At 58.9% G+C, this 19,577-nt stretch overlaps 1 protein-coding gene across 13 annotated transcripts in view; it reads left to right on the top strand.

Moving 5' to 3' along the window:
• The first annotated feature begins 1,515 nt into the window (after positions 1–1,515).
• The window catches only part of PIAS4 (protein inhibitor of activated STAT 4), a 30,288-nt gene continuing 12,226 nt past the window's right edge, over positions 1,516–19,577 (top strand). For 2 of the 13 annotated variants that reach the window (XM_074025386.1, XM_074025387.1), the window contains exons 1-5: positions 1,516–1,581; positions 4,007–4,295; positions 6,267–6,693; positions 7,564–7,659; positions 17,219–17,303. In XM_074025386.1, coding sequence (XP_073881487.1) covers positions 4,212–4,295; positions 6,267–6,693; positions 7,564–7,659; positions 17,219–17,303 — 692 coding nt within the window. In that variant the 5' untranslated portion in view covers positions 1,516–1,581; positions 4,007–4,211. Of the gene's footprint in view, positions 1,582–4,006; positions 4,296–6,266; positions 6,694–7,563; positions 7,660–11,717; positions 12,003–17,218; positions 17,304–19,577 lie in introns of those variants that run through there. The other 11 variants (XM_074025388.1, XM_074025391.1, XM_065535381.1 and 8 more) reach the window with 6 other exon arrangements.

Consider the following 19,577-nt stretch of genomic DNA (forward strand, 5'->3'; position numbering starts at 1 on the left):
GTGAGCTGAGATGGCACCACTGCACTCCAGCCTGGTGAAAGTGAGACTCCATCTCAAAAAAAACCAAAACAAAACAAAAATTAGCTGGGTACGGTGGTGCACACCTGTAATCCCAGCTACTAGGGAGGTTGAGGCAGGGGAATCGCTTGAACCCAGGAGGCAGAGGTTGCAGTGACCGGAGATTGCTCCACTGCACTCCAGCCTGGGCGACAGAGCAAGACTCTCAAAAAACAAAACAAAACAAAACAGGCCGGGCATGATGGCTCATGCCTGTAATCCCAGCACTTCGGGAGGTTGAAGCGGGCAGATCACTTGAGGTCAGGGGTTTGAGACCAGCCTGGCCAAAAAAAAAATTAGCTGGGCGTGGTGGCAGTCACCTGTAATCCCAGCTACTTGAGAGGCTGAGGCAGGGCAATCCCTTGAATCCGGGAGATGGAAGTTGCAGTGAGCTAAGATCGTGCCATTGCACTCCAGCTTGGGCAACAAAAGTAAAACTCTGTCTCGAAAATAAATAAATAAATAACAATTTGGTATTTCATCCATCATGGACTCTTTTGCATTGGTTTTTCTAAGTTTAAAATGTTGGACTAGCCGGGTGTGGTGACTCATACCTGTATTCCCAGCACTTTGGGAGGTCCAGCCAGGAGGATCATTTAAACCCAGACATTCGAGACCAGCCTGGACAACCTAATGAGATTCTCGTCTCTACAAAAATAAAAATAAAAAATAAATGCACTAAAATACTTCACTACTGAAGTTTGGACTCCACTTCTACGGGCACTAAGCCACTCGGCTCCAAAGCCAACCAAGGAGCGCTTTGGAGCAGGAGAGGTCCCAGCTGGTGCAGATCCAAGGTTTCCCATGGGTGGGGAGGCAGGATGGGAGGGTGCAAAGACGTGAGGGCTGCACGATCTCCGAAGAATTTGGAAGCAGGTGTCTCGCTTTTCTCCCCCTGGCGCCCCCAGCCAACTGGGTGCCGAGCCCACGCCCCATCTGCACACCAGGACCCGGATGTGCAGCGCGCGGGGCGTCGGGGCCCGTGGAGCGTGCACCACGCGGCGCTGCAAGGCGTCGCACTGCACGCACTGGCGACTGCTGCGGCGGAGCAACCATTCCCTGCCCGACGCCGCCGGGAGTCTGGACACGCACCTGGCGGCCGCCGCGCGCAGGAAGCCACGGCACCTGGTCGCATTGTTGTCACTGCCACCGCCCCCTCCCGCCCTCCCTCCCTCCCTAGAGGCAACCCAGCACCCGTCCCCACCTGCGCAGGGCTCGTACCCCTTTAAGGAGTCAGACGCCGCCAAGGGTGGGCGTGGTCGCCGCGAGCGAGAGAAGAAGGGTGGAGGGGAGGGGCCGGTGTAGGGCAGACCTGATTGGCCCGAGGCCCGGGCGGCGGCCGCGCGCGCCTGCGCAGGACGCAACAGCGCGCACGGGCGGCGGGAGGAGCGCGCGCGGGTGCTAATTGGCTCGGGTGGCGGCCCCGCCCGCGAGTGGTGGGCGGTCACGTGACGCGACGGCTGGGGGCTCCCGGCGCGGGGGACGCTGGTGGCCAAGATGGCGGCGGAGCTGGTGGAGGCCAAAGTGAGTGAGCGGCGGCGGAACCGGCCGGGGCAAGTGGGCGAGAGGGCGGGGGCCGGGCCGCAGGTCGAGGTCTGCGCCTTCTGTCCGGGGCCCCACAGCGCGGCCGGCCCGCGGCTCGCGGTCCCGGCCCCCAGACCCCGACCCCGGGTCTCAGGGTGAGGGCGGGGGGCGGGGGGCGGGGAGGCCGGGGGCGGGGCCCTCCTGCCTCACCCGGGTCTTCGCTCCGGGGGTCGCTTCCCCGGCTTCAGGCAGGCTCCCCCCCACCCAGCCCGAGCCCTTGGAGTCCCGGTCCCTAAGCGCCAGGCCAGGGCCGCGCCTCCCGGTTGAGGCACCGTTCTCCCGGGCTGCGGGACGTGTTGAGCTTCTCGTTGCTCTCTTGGTTCCGAGCCGGGGTCTTTGCTCTTTGGCTGGTGTGTAGGGGGGAGTGTCTGCGCCTCCCCGCCCGCAGGGCTCCCAAGAATGGTATCTGGGTCTCGTCCCCGCCCAACAGGCCAGACTGGGGTTTGCGAGTCTCCTGCTTGGAAGGGTCCCCTGAGTCCCGGAGAGTGTCCTGCCACAGTCCAGGTAGAGGAGTCAGGGCCCTGAGGCCACCTCCAAGACACAGCACGTCCTCTTGGGGTCTGGAGTCCAGGCTCGGGCTTGAGCCCCTCTGCAGCTCCTGCATTGGTCCCAGAACCCCGCCCCCTTCCCGACACCGTCTCTCACACGCTGGAGTGGGCGCTGGGGAAGACTGGGCCCCCTCTTTCCCTCCCCATAGAATGGAGTCCTGACCACTTTTCTTGGTCAAAGACTTTCCTTATTCTCCTTTTTTTTAATCTTAAATCCTGGACTGTGCTTTGGTCCTACCTCATTCCCGTTGGGACAGAATCTAAGGCTACTAATTCTGCTTCAGGGGCCTCTAAATCTTACCTGTGCAGCATCAGATACTGTCTTCAAACCTTGGGTGCTTCTCTTATTTTCTGTTCTTGAGCGAGTCTACTTTTTAGGTCAGACACCCTGCCTCCCTACACAGCCCCCAGAATCTTTATGCACCCCAGCTTTGGTTTTTAAGGTCTCCTGTCTTTCTGCCTATTCTCTTATGTTGATCTCTGGAGGGTCCCCACTGGGTCCAAGATTGGCCTCTTTAGAATAACTTCTGCTGCTAGTCTTTTATACTACGGATCCTGTGCAGGTCCCATGTCCCATAGATACCATCTCCTAACTTGGAACCCATTTTAATCCTAGGATTGAGCTCCGAGTATCCGCATTCCAGGGGATGTACCTTCTTGTAGGTGCCTGCCTAAAGCTGAGGGTCTAAAACCCTTAGAAGTGCCCGCAAAACCACGGCTTCCAGGGAGGTTAGGGGACCTCTCCCTCCCCCATCCCTCTTCACGTCTTCCCTCCCCACAGTCCTGACCTGTACATATTTTCTTCTCAGTCCTCTCACATTACCCACTGGGATCTGAAAACACAGCACTCAGGGCTATGTGATTACAGCATACACCTCTCTTCGCCTCCCAACCCTGCCCCTCTCCCCCGCCCCGCACACACTTCTGTCCCTCTCTAGAGTTTTGAAAAGTGGAGACTCGCCCTGGAGATGTGGAGGCCTAAACTCTGTAAACCCGAGGTGGCAGGCTCTGGGCTTGAAGTGCCCTGGAGTCCTGAAATGTAACCTCCTTTCTGGACTTGGAGCTGTGACCCTGGACTCCCCACCCCCACCCTGGCTGAGGGCAGGGTCTGCACTCTTTTGTACCATCCAGGCCTTGAAATATGATCTGATGAACTTTCCTTGACCCTCTGGTGACTAGGTCCCCCCACCTCAATTAAATCAAGTTGATCCTTCTTTCAGGTTCTCTAAACCGTGAGCTTCCATTCAAGGGGGCCTGGACCCCGGGGAGCCTTCTTTCTTCTTGAGTCCATTGCTACCCCTCTAAGTACCTTAAATGTCATTGAAACATCCCCCTTTTTTACAGGGGCCTTCTCCAGCCTGTCATATTCATGGCTGCAGATTCTGTCTTTTGGGGTGCATCACAGACTGCTCGGAGGGACGAATGTTGGGGGCTTGTTGGTGAACTTTGAAATCTGAGACTCTCAGCTTGAGACCTGGAGGCAGGTTTGGGGCAGGGGTGTCTGTGAGCTCCCTGAAATAGTCCGCAGCACACATCTCCACTTTCCTGGAAAGAGGCGCCTTCCTGAGCTTCCCCCAGTGCTCCGAGGGGCCTGTGCTAGAGGAGAGGTTCAGCGCAGCTGCTGTGTCTCGGCTGATGTCTCCCCACGCGACTTCCAGGCAAGCCTGGAGTTGAAACTCTGGAAGCTGCCGGGGCCTGGCGCTGTTTATAAACACAGCTCTGACGGCAGGCAGGTCAGCTCAGAGCCAGGGCAGGAAGTGATCCTGGGGCATTTGGGGCTTCTTCCTGAATGCTTGTCCCCCCCGCATTCCCTCCAGTGTCAAGGGCAGGCTCCTCTGAGGTGGCAGCTGCCGGGAAATCTGAGTCGTGAACATATGGCCGCCTAAGGGGTGTGCTCCGGGAAGTGGGAGCTGGGGCTCCACTGTCCAGCCTGGGCGGGGCGGAGGCTCCCGGGGTGCCAGGATGTCAGCAGGTTCCTGAGCCCACCTGCCTTCGACCAGGCTGCCAGTGTGAAGTGTCCACATGACATCGTCTCTCCCTGCTAAGGCCTTGGGCCACTTCCAGAAGAAACATCTTGTCCGCAAGCCTTTGTGTTTTCTGCACAAGGTAGGAAGTCAGGCCAAGGGAGGTGAGGCATTTTTGTTTTCAAAGCATCACTGACTCTGAGGCCCAGCAGACCACGCAGGTCCCCATAGCCAGTGTGCTGGTGAGTGAGGGTCCCCGGCAGCGGACGGGAACACCCTGGGGAGCCCAGGGGCCGAGGGGCTGATGCCAGTCCCATGCATGTACTAGGGAGGCTCTGGGCCAGCCACTTCTCTCTGTGAGCCTCGGTTTCCTCACCTACACGATGGGTGTGGTCATTGTGAAATTAGCGACATAGGCCTCGCTGGTGCCTGGCAGGGAGCAGACGCTGGCATCCCGGTTCTTCACGGTCACGGGGCCGCGCAACCCTGATACGGGAAGAGGCTTCTCCCGAGGCTCTTAGGGCAGGACTGGGCCACCCACACGTGCGTCCCTGTCGTTTTGAGCCGGGACAGCCTCTTCGTCTCCAGCAGGATCCTGGCCTGGTACAGCTGGAAGGAATCAGAGTTGACAGATGAGGACCCCGCCAGCGGCCCCGGCTGCTGCAGCCTTGGTGTTGAAATGGGCGGCTAGGCTCCTGGCCTCACCCTGGGGCAGCCGGGAGCTGGAAACCCCAGCACTTCCTGGCACGGAGGCCGCAGTGTAGACACTCCAGTGGGACTGCCTCTGGCTTTGACCCTCAGGGTCTTTCGAGTGGAGTTTGGATGACTTATTGGTTTCTTCGGGTGCCTGCCAGCTTTGCTTACCACCCTTGACACTTGAGCTTTTTCTCCATTCCTCCTGGAAGTTTCTCTTTCCCACCACATCTCATTCATCCCAGGCCAGCTTCAGGGCTGAGGGTGGGTGGCCCCGAAACCCTGCCAGCCCATCCCTCGAGGACACCTGGCTTCTGCAGCCTGTTGAGCCCTCTTTCCCTTTCATGGTCCTACCCCTCATGGAGGGGAGGCCACTGCCAGGCTACCCCACATCAAACACTAGGGTCAGCTGGGCTCTGTTGTTTGGTTTGATTTTGCTGGAGAGGTACTGTCGGGGGATGAGGGCCAGGTCCTGCCAAGCCTCATTCGTCACTTTGGCCCAGGTCCCGCAACAGCCCCTGTGGCTGCTGCCTTCCCCTCGGACCAGTCCCCCAGGGACTCAGGGCGATGTCTGGAGATGTATTTGGTTGTCATGAACTGTGGGTGTTTAGCACCCCACAGTGCCCGGGACGGCCCCAGCGTCCACAGGGCCGAGGGGACGAAACCCTGCTGGAATGATGGGTAGACGTTTCGGAGGCCCCCACAGGCCCGGCCCTGTGTTGCTGTCCGGAGGAGAGTGTGGCAGCAGGGACCGCCCCTGGCTTCAGAGCCAGGTCTGGGTTTGAATCTTGGCACTGCCACCTCTGAGCCTACAGTTCTTTTGTGACAGAGCTCACACACCAGCCTAGCAGGGGTGTTTTAAGGATCAGAGTTAAATATATAATCACATGACCGACTTGGTTCCCGGCAGGTGATTAGTGCTAAGTAAACTGTGGCTACCGTTGGCGAGACCGAAGGGAAAACATGTCTGTGGCTGACAAGGGTTGAGCGCCCGCCCAGCCAGTGCTTTATGTCATTATCCTCCCGACGAAGAGACTGAGGGTCAGAGAGGCACTTGGTGTTTGTCGGCAAGGCACTGGCAGAGGCCGTTTACAAGTAAAGCACGATTCCCAGTTCCTGCCCTGGGGATGCTTTCAGGCTGAAGACAGGGAAAGAGAACCTAAAATAGAAGGGGGGCCTAGTCAGAGGCGCTTTTGCTGCGTTGGCGATGCTGGGGAAAGTTTGATGAGGAGGAGGGAGGGGGCAGGGCTTTGCTGGGAGGGGGCACCGTAGGGGCAGGGCACTCCACCAGCCCCAGCCAAGGCTGGCGCTTCCTGGCGAGTGGGTGTCTCTCACGGCCCCCGCCTCAGGGCCTGGCCTCTGCGGAGTCCCCTGCCTCGCAGCTCTGCCTTCTGAGTTGTGTGTGCTTGCTCCTCCTCAGAACATGGTGATGAGTTTTCGAGTCTCCGACCTTCAGATGCTCCTGGGTTTCGTGGGCCGGAGTAAGAGCGGACTGAAGCACGAGCTCGTCACCAGGGCCCTCCAGCTGGTGCAGTTTGACTGTAGCCCCGAGTTGTTCAAAAAGATCAAGGAGCTGTACGAGACCCGCTACGCCAAGAAGAACTCGGAGCCTGCCCAGCAGCCGCACCGGCCCCTGGACCCCCTGACCATGCACTCCACCTACGACCGGGCCGGCGCTGTGCCCAGGACTCCGCTGGCAGGCCCCAATATTGACTACCCCGTGCTCTACGGGAAGTACTTAAACGGACTGGGACGGTTACCCGCCAAGACCCTTAAGCCAGAAGTCCGCCTGGTGAAGCTGCCCTTCTTTAACATGCTGGACGAGCTGCTGAAGCCCACCGAGTTAGGTGAGTGGCCGCCCCGGGGAGGCTGCGACGGGAGGCCTCACCTAGGCCCTGTCGCCCAGCCCAGCCACGCAGCCCACCTTTGGTGATGTTCTCTGGCGCGGCCAGGGTGGGAGCCACGGTGGCCAGGGCTGTCCTTCCCTGGAAGCAAAGGGACCATCTTTGATATTGGTCACCCCTTGCTGTGGTACAAGTTACCCTGAAATGGAGCAGTGGGCGTCTGTTAGCTCTCAGGAACCAGCGAGCCGCGTTGCGGGGCGTTGGGGCTCGGGGGCTCTCATGAGGCTCAGTCAGGCCGGAGCCACCTCATCCGGAGGCTCGACCAGGGCTGGAGCAGCCACTTCCTCGTGTGGTGGCTGGCAGGCTGCAGCTCCTCACCGGCTTTTGGCCGTCGTCCCCAGGTCCTCACTGTGCGGCCTCCTGCACGGGCTGCCCGGGCTTCCTCAGCCTGGTGGCTCCCTCACCCTAGGGTAGCGAGCGTGCACGTCCAGCTGGGAGCTGGAGCCCTTTTTATGACCCAGCCTCGGACACGCCTTGCCGTCTCCCCCATGGAGTCCATTGCTCACAGACTCTGTGGCACAGGCAGGGACCACACCAGGCTGTGACTGCCAGGGCCAAGGGTGACCAGGGTCACCTGGGAACCTGGTTTCCCTGCTTATTCCCCATGGAAAGGGGGCTGGCCAGTGGCATCGGCCTTCCCTCCTTCCCCCAGGCTCTGGTTCCTCGCTGGCAGCCTGCAGGTATGGCCTTGGTCAGCGGGCTCAGGTCACTGCCAGGCTGTGCGCACCAGGCGTGCTGGGGGCTCAGGGCGATCCCAGGCAGAGGAGAGGTGCTGGGCTCCACGCTTCTCTCTCTCATGTCTTTGTCTGCAAGCACTGACTGAGCAGGAGTGTGTCAGGACCTCGCAGCCCGCAGCAGTGTGGACAGGCCCCTGGCGCCTCCCAGCAGCCGTGACCATTCAGGCTGCAGGTGGGTATCAAGCCCGGTCTCTGCCTCAACCATAGCCCTGAGCTCAGGGCCAGGGAGGCCAGAGCAGCCCCAGCCCCCAGGGCAGGGAGAGTGTGCAGCCTCTGGGACTCCCAGTTAGGGAGCGGAACATCCTGGGCCTTTTGCGGACCTGTGCCCCAAGGCGCTCAGATTTTACCAGGTCCTCTGTGTGCCTGGAGGTCTCTTCTTCCTGCCTCCCTTCCCCTGCCCCCACTCTTTCCTTCACAGTAAACGTCGCGCAGTAGACGTCGGAGTGCAGTAAACGTGGGAGTGCCTGCTGGGTGGGTGCGTGATGGGCACCAGGCATGGACCCGCAGCAGGGAACGGGACCAAGGCCGCGAGGTTCAGGAAGCCTCTGCACGCCCCCTCCCACCCTGCTGACCCAGCGACCTGCCTGGTCCCTGCTGTGGCCTGAGGGCTCCTCTCTGGCACGCTTCAGTCCACTGGGTGCCAGCTGGCCCCACTCCCCTGCCCCGGGAGGCAGGGTCAATGGGGGTGTGGGGAAGGGGAACTGGCCGCCATTCCTCTCCCACCTACAGCCCTGGGACTTTGTGAGGTTAGGTTGGAGGGGCTGGGCTTCCAAGTGAGGTTGGAGGAGGTGGAGGAGGTGGAGGAGGTAGGAAGATGCTGCTGGTTGTTCCTGAGACAGTGAGGCTCCTCCCTCCAGCCTGAGGCTCCGCCTTCCAAGTGAGGCTCCGCCTCCACCTTTTTTCTTTTGCAGGAGGTGTCTAGCGGCAGCCTCCTGGGGAGCAGGTTGGCCCAGCAGCACCTGTCCTGGGAGACTCGGGGCCTTGGCCTGACTTTCCCGGCCTTTGCTGCCTCACGAGGGAAGCGGTTCCCCCGGCGGGTTCTTGGGCAGAGCTGGCTATCTCTGAAGCTTGGGCCTTGGGAAGGACCTGCATCACAGGGAGGCTGGGCTTTCCCGGGAGCGGCAGGGCAGGCTTGGTCCAGGGCGGGGGACGGGGCTGACTGTCTTCCTTCCTGCACGGGGACCAGTAGCTCCATCCCACAATGCATCACTGTGCCCTGAGCCCCCAGGGACCCCGGTCACCTGATCTCCGGGAGAGCCAGCTCCCCTGTCTACACCAGTATGACTCTGCTGGCGGCTCAGAACAAAGAGGCCAACCCCACCCTGCCTCTCCTTCCCACTGGCCCCCTCTCCATCCTAGGCCACCAGGTGAACCTCCTTTCCTGGATTCCCATGCTCTTCGGGGACCCCCCCGGGGAATGCCTGGGTCCTCAGAGGTTTCCTGGAGCATAGACCCTGGCCCCAAAGCAGTGCTCCCCTTGGTTTCAGGGCCTGAGATGCCATTCCTCCACCCCGACCCTGGGCTGTGTCCCTCCCCAGGGTGCACTCTGTGGTGCTGGCCTTGCGGGGGACCGCCTCAGGAGGACCCGGTTCCACCGGCTTCCCCCTTGCCTCCGCCTCTGGCTGTGACCCACCGGCCAGCGTGAGGCCCACTGCTCTGGTCTGTTTCCCCGGAATAGCTGCCGGCCGGCTCCAGGATGGAGACTGCGCCAGGCGGACAGGAGCCATAAATCACGTGGCGCGGAATGCTGGGCTGGGGGAGGGGGTGACAGAGCTGCAGAGCAGGCTACGGGGGCCTCGGGCCACAGATGATCGGCTCCAGTGGGAGGTACCATGTGTGGGGACGGGGCTGGCGCCCAGAACAGTGCGGAGAATGGCCCAAGGTCACACAGCGGCCTGCCTTCCCTTATTCTGAGCCGACTGGGTCCTGCCTCTGAGCAGAGGCTCTGGCCTGGACCTCGCGAAGGCTGGGGCCCCTGTCCTGCCTCTCAGCAGGGAAGCCCGCCCCACCGCTTCCCAGCCTGCAGCACCTGGGGAGTCCGGCTAGGGGCCTGACCCTCCTGTCAGGGCACATGGGAAGAGAGGCTGTCAGGAGATGCGGGGCGGAAGGAAGGACACACGCTGGCCGGGCACAGAGCTGCTTCTCCAGGGCCTCGGCCCACAGCGGGCACCCCGAGGAATCTGCCTGCTTGCCCGCCTGCTGTGCAGAGTGGAGCCCCTGTCGCCACGGCTTCAGACGCCCCCAGAGGCAGGAAGCCCTGGCACTAGCCAAGAGCCGCCAGTCGGGCATGTGCTGTGCTGTGCTGTGTGTAGGCACATGTGCCCTTCAGTCTCTGAAGCCCTTGGGTGAGCATTGCCCAGGCCACAGCAAGGTAGCATGGTCCCTGCTCAGGTGCCACACAGAAGTGCCAGGTGATGAGTGTCTCGTGGCTGGCAGAGGGCTTTCAGGGGCAGCTGTCAGTAGCGGGAGCCATTCACTGTACATTTGGGAGGAGGTAGCAGTCAGGAAGGCTTCCTGGAGGCAGCAGCTTCCAGTCCAGACCTGAGGGTGATTCCCAAGAAGCCAGGCAGCGAGGAGGGGGCAGAGGAGTGTACTCCAGGCAGAGATGGGGGGCAGGGGAGTGTACTCTGGGCAGAGGGGAGGGGGCAGAGGAGTGTACTCCAGGCAGAGGGCAGTGAGGGCAGAGGCCGATGGCCAGAGAGGGCTCATTCACAGGGCTGAATGGAGTCCATTGTGGCCAGAGTGTGGTGTGCCCAGGAGGAGGGACGCAGCAGCCTGGGTGCAGGCGGCAGAGTCTGGAACCCGAGAATGGTGGGTCCAGGGAAGGTTGGAAGCTACCCTGCTTTCCCCGAGGGCTGCAGCGCCCCTGAGATTCTGGTGTGATTTTGGGGGTCAGTGAGGAAACTGAGAGGTGCAGGAGGCAAGTGGCCACCTGCCTTCCACAGCCAGGCCTGCTGCCCGCCCAGGCCCACCATCTGTCTGTCTGCACACTGGGAGCCTGGGGGGCACGGGGCATCCTGTGTCACTGTCCCGTGTGTAGGGTAGTCTGACCCACTCGGCCCGCTGGCACTTCCCGTGCCTATGATTGGGGAACAAGGGGACTCCGCCAGCTCTGCCCCAGGTCCGGGCCTTCTGGTTGAGGAGGAGGGATGGGCCCACCGCTACCAACTGGGGGACTGCTGGCAGCCACCCCCACATCCCACTGGTCCTTCTCCTGTCCCCTGTGGCCCCTGCCCTGCCCAGCCCAGTTCCCCACCTGCCCGCCGGCCACAGCCTCCTGCTCTGCTTCCTGCCCACTGGTCCCCCTCCCATGGCAGCCTGTGAATGTTCTCACTGATGGGTGGAGCTGTCAGCACCGCCCCTTGTGCCTAGCCAGGGGCACCTGTTCCCCACCCCTCCAGGACAGTGCTCCCTGTGTCCCTCATACCTGACTGTGCTGCCTCTACTCTTGATCTGGGGGACCTGGGGTGGGGAATTGATGCTGGTAGCTCTTAGCTGGACAGGGCGGGGCTGGGAGTTAGAGAACTTGTATGTGCTGGGGAGGGGACAGCCTGGAGGAGGGGGCCAGCACATGGGCCAGCTGGAGGCAGAATGGTCCCATCCGATCAGCTTTTTTTTAATTTTTTTATTTTTGAGATGGAGTCTTGCTCTGTCGCCCAGCCTGGAGTGCAGTGGCCGGATCTCGGCTCACTGCAAGCTCCGCCTCCCGGGTTCACATCATTCTCCTGCCTCAGCCTCCCTAGTAGCTGGGACTACAGGCGCCGCCACCGCGCCCGGCTAGTTTTTTGTATTTTTTAGTAGAGACGGGGTTTCGCCGTGTTAGCCAGGATGATCTCGATCTCCTGACCTCGTGATCCGCCCGCCTCGGCCTCCCAGAAGTGCTGGGATTACAGGCGTGAGCCACCGCACCCGGCCCCGATCAGCCTTTTAAAATCTCCCCGTGTTTCATTTCTATTTACACTTGCACAATGATGCGCCTGTCCCAGAAAACTGGAGTCAACAGCAGAGCAGCCCGGCTGGCGCCCTGCTGCCCGAGCGGGCCGCCTCAGCGCAGCGGGCCGTGCTTGCCGCCTTCCCCCTTTGCCTGTGTGATTGTAGGAGTCCTGGCTGCTGTTTTATAACCACCCCCCATGCTGTGAGCATCTGCTCCTGGCGTTAAATATTCATGTCAGCAGCATCTCGCGAGGCTCCCTGGCAGCCTTGGGTGGAGCCAGCGACTGGGCCCCTCTTGTTGGGCTCTCGGATTGGGCCCATGGGCTGCTTTGCATGCCCGGGCTGGAGGGCCTGGCTGGGCACCTCATCCCAGAACCGGCTCTGCCTGGCAGGGCCCAGCCTCGCACCTGGCCGCAAAGGTGCATCTGGTTCAGCAGCGCCTGTGCCTTGGTCCTGTGGCCCGTGGGTGCCGGGCAGTCCACGAAACCGTCTCCCCCTCGGGGAACTTCATGCTTCAATGGCCCAACAAGAAGGAGCAGCAGAGTGATGCAGGGAAACTGAGTCGATCCTTGGAGGGAGAAGGTTTGGAGAAAAGCGGGGCGGGGGGTGCAGTTTTTAAATGAGGTGCTCAGGGAAGCCTTTCCTTCTGGTTACATTTGTGCAAAGACAAATATAGGGCCATGAGGCTGGTCGGGAGAGGAAGGTTCCAGAAGAGGGAATGGCGTGTGCAGAGTCCCCGAGGCAGCATGGCTGGTAGGGCCCAGGCAGGAGGCCAGGGTGGGTGTGGCCCTGAACAGGGGTGCTGAGGGCCAGGGGTCTCCTGCAGAGCCAGCCCAGGGAGCAGGCTCTGGCTGCTGAGACCAGCAGAGCTGGGGGCAGGTGGCCGCGTCGGGTGGCATTTGAAAGCAGAACTGACAGGACTGGCTGGGGGAGGGGATGTTTGCAGGACAGCAGAGGCGGGGGCTGCGTGGATGCCACCTGGGTTTCTGGCCCCAAACAGCTGACCCCGAGGGCAGAAGAGGAGGTTTGTGGTAGCCCCTCTTCCCGAGGGCCAGCCACAGCCCCTTCCCCAGCAGAGGGGGGCCAGGTGTTTGGGGGGATCCGTGAGCGGCCTGGGGCGAGTAGCACAGCAGAGCAGTCAGAGCACAGGGCATCTCCCGGGTCCCCAGCAGAGAAGCACAGCCTGGCCTCCCCCAGAGGGAGCCTCCCGGGGCAAGGACCCCAGAGTTTTGGTCTTCAATGACTGGGCCCTTTCTGCCCCAGGCATGGACTTGCTGCTTACTGGGGACCCACCCTCCTCCCCTAATTCCTCCTGAGACACTGAGGGGTGGAGTGTCCGTGTTTTCACCTCTGACCCAGCCTGGAAGCTCAAGGCCCAGCTCAGGTGTCGGCTCCTGTGAGGCCTCCCTGCCCCGAACCATTGCTCCCCGGCGCTTGGGGCAGATCTGGGCGCGTCTACAGGTGGCCTGTGTGCCCCACCCTCCCAATTAGGCGGCCTTCCTCAGGGGCCCAGCTGGGCATCCACAGCCCATCACCTCTGCAGAGACTGGCTGTGCCCTCAGCACATAAACGGGAACAGGCTGTGGCACTGTGGCCCTTGTGGCAACGCCACTGCTGTGGTAGCAACCTCTTCCTGAGGGCCAGCCACAGACCCGGCACTGGTTCCCGCAGAAACGGGTCAGCATGGGCCGGACATGCAGGCTCAGGCCACAAAGGCCCTGGCAGGGCTGGGATCCCAGCCCAGGCAGTCTGGCTTCTTTTTTTTTTGAGACAGAGTCTTGCTCTGTGGCCCAGGCTGGAGTGCAGTGGCACAACCTCGGCTCACTGCAAGCTCCACCTCCTGGGTTCACGCCATTCTGCCTTAGCTTCCCGAGTAGCTGGGCTTCCCGTGAGCCACCACACCCAGCCGGCAGTCTGAGCTTCTGAGCCTAAAGCAGATGTACTTTTTACATCGTTACCCGTTCTCATGGGTTTTAATTGAGAAAGTTCCAAGACGGTGCTGGCAGTTGAGGTCCGATGCCACGGCTCCGGTTCTTGTAAAGGCCCTTGTCATAGGTGCAGGCCACACTGCTGTGTGCACTGCCGTCCTGGGAGCACCTTTCCAGGACCGGGCAGTCTCTGCTCATAACACAGACAGTGTGGCCTGCGAAGCTGATGAACTCCAGCCTTTACCAGGGCAGTTCGCCGTCCTTGTTCTGAAGGGCTTGCCCGTCATCTTGTCTCCCGGCCACTCCAAGGCTGCCATTGTGGCCAGATTCTCTCTCCCCCACGCTCCTCCGATATTTTTTTACACTTATAGACAAATAGGCATTTACTCAGATTCCTTCCCTCCGTTTTCGTTACACAAGCGATGGCAGGGCATACATGCCGCTCAGTGTTTTTGATTTACGTCTAAATATATTTTTTAACGTAGACACAGTCTTGCTGTGTTGCCCAGGCTGGTCTCACACTTCTGAACCCAAGCAATCTTCCCGCCTCAGCCTCCTGCGCCGCAGGGATGACAGCTGCACACCAGCACACCTGGCTCAGGCTCATTTAAAAATGGTTTTTTAGAGACAAGGTCTCACTATGTTACCCAGGCTAGTCTCCAACTACTGTGCTAAAGCGATCCTCCTACCTTGGCCTCCTAAAGTGCTGGGATTACAGGCATGAGCTGCCGTACCCGGCCTGCAAGTCTCTGAATGCATGTTTCCATTTACTTTGTTTTTTTTTTTTTTTTTTTGAGACGGAGTCTCGCTCTGTCACCCAGGCTGGAGTGCAGTGGCCGGATATCAGCTCACTGCAAGCTCCGCCTCCTGGGTTCACGCCATTCTCCTGCCTCAGCCTCCTGAGTAGCTGGGACTACAGGCGCCTGCCACCTCGCCCGGCTAAGTTTTTGTATCTTTAGTAGAGACGGGGTTTCACTGTGTTAGCCAGGATGGTCTCGATCTCCTGACCTCGTGATCCGCCCGTCTCGGCCTCCCAAAGTGCTGGGATTACAGGCTTGAGCCACCGCGCCCGGCCGCATGTTTCCATTTACTGAAGGAAAATACTTTGAGTGGGATTCCTGGGTGCTGGGGTAGGTCTGTGCTTACCTTTATAAGGGCAGTTTCCCAAAGTGATTGTACTGTCTTATAACCCCACCAGCAGAGAGTTTGCTCTACACCCTCGCCACCTCGTAGAGTTGCCAGTCTTTTCATTTTAGCCATGCTAGTGGATGTGTAGAGAGATATTTTACTTTATTTTACCTCATTTTATTTTATTGATACGGAGCCGCACTCTGTCACCCAGGCTGGAGTGCAGTGACCCAGTCTCGGTTCACTGCAACCTCCGCCTCCTGGGTTTAAGCAATTCTCCTTAGCCTCCCGAGTAGCTGGGATTACAGGCGTGTGTCACCATGCCTGGCTAATTTTTGTATTTTTAGTAGAGATGGGGTTACCATATTGTCCAGGCTGGTCTTGAACTCCTGACCTCAAGCGATCCACCTGCCTTGGCCTCCACAGTGCTGGGATTCCAGGCATGAGCCACCGCGCCTGGCCTGTGTGTGTAGAGAGGATTTATACCAGTCTTAGATTTCTCACACAAATCGCAGGGGCCTGAAATACTGGCTGATATTTTGTGGAGGATTTTACATCTGTGTTCGTGAGGGGCATTTATTGGTAATTTTCCTTCCTTGACGCCGTGTTGTGAGGTTTTGGTATCAGAGTTATGCTGGCCTTGTAAAATAGGTAGTATTCTTTCCTTCTCTGTTGTTTGAAAGAGTTTACGTACAGTTTATGTGGTTTCTTTCCAAAATGTTTTATAGAATTCACCAATATGGACCTGCAGTTTTCTTTTTCTTTTTCTTTTTCTTTTCTTTTTTTTTTTTTTTTTGAGATGGGGTCTGGTTCTGTTGCCCAGGCTGGAGTGCGGTGGTGCGATCACGGCTCACTGCAGCCTCCACCTCCTGGGCTCAAGCGATCCTCCTGCCTCAGCCTCCAAGGTAGCTGGGACTACAGGTGGTGCGCGCCTCCACACCTGGCTAATTTAAAAAATTTTTGTAGAGACAGGGTCTCACTGTGTTGCCCAGGCTGGCCTCAAACTCCTGGGCTCAAGCGATCCGCCCACCTCAGCCCCCAAAGTGCTGGGATTACAGGCGTGAGCCACCGTGCCCGACCTGGACCTGCAGTTTTCAGAAAAGGTTTTAATTATGGATCCAAATTCCTTAACAGGTAACAAACTTTTCAAACTTCCTGTATCTTTTGGTACCCGTTCTGGTAATGTGCATCTTTGGAAGAATTTGTCACTGAGTTGTCAGATCCGTTGGCATGAAGGTACACCTTTTCTTCCCCTGTTGGACCAGAAAGCGGTGGGGTCTGTACTGTGGTTCTCTTTCATTTCTGATATGGGTAGTTTGTGTTCTCACTGTCTTTTTGTTGTTCAGCTAGAGTTTCGTTCGTTTGTTTTTGTTTTTGTGTTTTGGGGGTTTTTTTGGAAACAGTCTCGCTCTGTCGCCCAGGCAGTGGTGTGATCTCCACTCACTGCAACCTCCACCTCCCAGCTTCAAGCAGTTCTCCTGCCTCAGCCTCCCAAGTAGCTGGGATTACAGGTGCCTGAACCACGCCTGGCTAATTTTTTTTTTTTTTTCGAGACGCCACACCATGCTGTTTTTTTTTTAAGAGATGGGGCAGCCAGGTGCAGTGGCTCATGCCTGTAATCCCAGCACTTTGGGAGACCAAGGCGGGCGGATCACCTGAGGTTGGGAGTTCAAGACCAGCCTGACCAACATGGAGAAACCCTGTCTCTGCTAAAAATACAAAATTAGCTGGGCGTGGTGGCACATGCCTGTAATCCCAGCTGCTTTGGGAGGCTGAGGCAAGAGGATCGTTTGAACCCACGAAGCGGAGGTTGTGGTGAGCCGAGATGATGCCATTGCACTCCAGCCTGGGTGACAAGGGTGAAACAAAGTCTCAAAAAAAAAAAAAAAGATGGGGCTGGCTGAGCGCAATGGCTCACGTCTGTAATCCCAGCATTTTGAGAGGTTGAGGTGGGCAGATCACCTGAAGTCACGACTTTGAAACGAGCCTGGCCAACATGGTAAAATCCGATTTCTACTAAAAATACAATAATTAGCCAGGCGTGGTGGCTATTTGGGAGGCTGAGGCAGGAGAATTGCTTGAACCTGGGAGACGGAGGTTGCAGTGAGCCGAGATCGTGCCATTGTACTCCAGCCTGGGCGACAGGGTAAGACTCCATCTCAAAAACAAAACAAACAAACACAAAGAACAGTGTTTTCTGACTGCGCCTCTGCTCGTCAGTCCAGTTGTAAGTAATAGGGTAGGGCCCAGGCTTGTGAGCGCCATGGCCTTCATCCCGTCAGTACCTCTGGCGCCACCTCTGTCCATGTGACGCCATGGCCACCTTGCAGGCACGAGGAGAGCAAGGGCCGGGTCCATTTTGTACTTAGGAGGGAGGAGGGATGGCAGGTCCTGCAGGCCTGGCTGGGTCCAGCTCTCCCCCCAGGCAGCTGGGCATTTTTCAGCCTTCCTAAATAGACGCCTGCATCCCATGGGCTGCAAAGGGCACTGGCTCTCTGAGTGGCCCTCAACAGGACACGGGCCGTGGTGAATGGCCCCGAGAAGGGGATGGGCGGGAGTCCTCCCTCATTCTCCTCCCTCATCCTCCTCCCTGGGCGGCCCCCACCTCTGCCCCACATATCTGTCCCGCCAGCTTCCCATTTCCTGTTTCCTGATCTAAAGAGGAGAAGGCTGGGAAAAGCGACTGGGCTCGGGGGACCTGCCAGGGACCAGACATGCCCATGACCCTGTGTTTGTCTTCAGTCCCACAGAACAACGAGAAGCTTCAGGAGAGCCCGTGCATCTTCGCATTGACGCCAAGACAGGTGGAGTTGATCCGGAACTCCAGGTGCGCGGCTCCCCCCCAGCCCCGTGCCCTGCCGCCCGCCCGCTTTCTCCTGGGCTCACTGGAAGAGCCGGCAGCCACGCCCACTGCAGGCCCGGCTCGGGCTCAGTCCAGAACCGTGCTGCGAGGCAGTGGCCGGGTTCGCTGCCTTCCAGAAAACCCCGTCCTGAGTGTCACCTGCTGGGCTGTGTGCCCACTGCCTGTACCCTGCAGCCCGCTAGGGAGAGGCGGCTGACTGTCCCCTTTTAACACGGTCTTGCCCTCTGCGTGTGGGACCATCCTGGGCGCTGCAGGGTGCTGAGTAGCATTCCTCGCCTCCACCCACTCCATGCCGAGAACACACCCATGTTGTGACAGCCACAGATGTCCCCAGACGTTGTCCAGTGTCCCCTGGGGCAGGATAACGCGGGTGAGACCTCCCTGGGTTATTGGATTCCACGTACCCCCAAGAGACTCTGCGTCCCCTAATCCTCTGCCCTGCTGAGGTCCCAGAAGGCTGCACACATTGAAATCCACACCCTGAGTTGGAGGGGGAGAGAGGAAGAGAATCCCGGGAGCTGGGGTCCCTGGTTTACACCGCCCGCCTTATCCGGAATTTATTCTGGTGTCCAGCATGAGCAGGAAGTTAGGTGTTTTGTTTTGTTTGTTTGTTTTTGAGACTGAGTTTCACTCTTGTTGCCCAGGCTGGAGTGCAGTGGCACGATCTTGGCTTCCTGCAACTTCCACCTCCCGTATTCAAGCGATTCTCCTGCCTCAACCTCCCAGGTAGCTGGGATTACAGGCGCCCGCTACCACGCCCGGCTGTTCTTGTATTTTTAGTAGAAATGGGGTTTTGCCATGTTGGTCAGGCTGGTCTCGAACTCCTGACTCAGGTGATTCACCCACCTCAGCCTCCCAGAGTGCTGGAATTACAGGCGTGAACCACCGCGCCCGGCCAAAGTCAGGTTTTTTCCCAGATAATGAACGCAGGGTTTACCCCTGTGCACCGTGGATAGTGAGGTGGGATCGTTCCCTCGGATGTCCCCAGACACTGCCCTCAGATGAGGACGGTTGAACTCTAGCAGGTGAGGGGCCAGTGTGGCTGCCCGGTGCTCTGCTCCTCCCTCAGTCTCTCTCAGGCTGTCCTGCCTCCAGCTGAGACAGATTCTTGCCGGGGCAGCCTCATGGTGGGTGCTGGACCCTCAGGACAGGGGAGGCCTTTTGCCCAGGTCACCGCTGAGTCCGTGGCAGGGCTGGGCTGGGCGCCCCCATTTGATGCCCAGCTTCTCATGCTCAGCTGCTTCAGACCCACCGCCTCTACTTGCTGTGGGGCCAGGTTCCCGGGGCCTCCCAGCCTGGCCCTCACACCTAGTAAGGGTTCAGAACCAGCTGAGCCAGGCTTGGCCACGGAGGCCTCTCTGCCTGGGTGACCCAAGGTGGTGACGTCACCTTCCTCCTCTTCCTTGTCTATGAACCTGGGTCCACACAGCTCCACCCGCACTGCGTCCCTGCTGCGGGGTGCTTGAGCCAGCCACACAGTATAAAAAAATCAGTTTGGGTTTCTCCTCAGAAAGCTTCTGGACATTTCCTTTTCTTTTTTTTTCTTTTTTTGAGACGGAGTCGCTCTGTCACCGGGCTGGAGTGCAGTGGCGCCATCTCGGCTCACTGCAAGCTCCGCCCCCTGGGTTCAAGCGATATTCTTCTCCTGACTCCGCCTCGCGAGTAGCTGGGACTACAGGCATGCGCCACCACGCCTGGCTAATTTTTGTATTTTTAGTAGAGACAGGGTTTCACCATGTTGGCCAGGATGATCTTGATCTCTTGACCTCGTGATCCACCCGCCTCTGCCTCCCAAAGTGCTGGGATTACAGGCGTGAACCACCGTGCCCAACCCGCATTTGTATTTCTTACGTTGAGATATGATTTGCATGCCATAGAATACGCAGTTTTTAAGTGTGTCATTGAGTGGGTTCTCGTGGATCAATAGGTAGTGCAGCTCCCACCACTGCCTAGTCTCGGAGCAATTGTGTCCATCCCCATCAGCCACCACCCTTCATCCGCTGGCCCCCACGCATCCCCTCCTATCTCCGTAAATGGGCTTGTCCTAGACATTTCGTAGAAGTGGAGTCACACACTGTGGCTTTTTTAAATGATTATTATTTGAGACGGAATCTCACTCTGTTGTCCAGGCTGGAGTGCAGTGTCGCGATCTCAGCTCACTGCAACCTCCGCCTCCCAGGTTCAAGTGATTCTCTTGCCTCAGACTCCTGAGTAGCTAGGATTACAGGCGTGTACCAC

This window comes from Macaca fascicularis, chromosome 19 (assembly GCF_037993035.2).
Source record: "Macaca fascicularis isolate 582-1 chromosome 19, T2T-MFA8v1.1".
Lineage (NCBI taxonomy): Eukaryota > Metazoa > Chordata > Mammalia > Primates > Cercopithecidae > Macaca > Macaca fascicularis.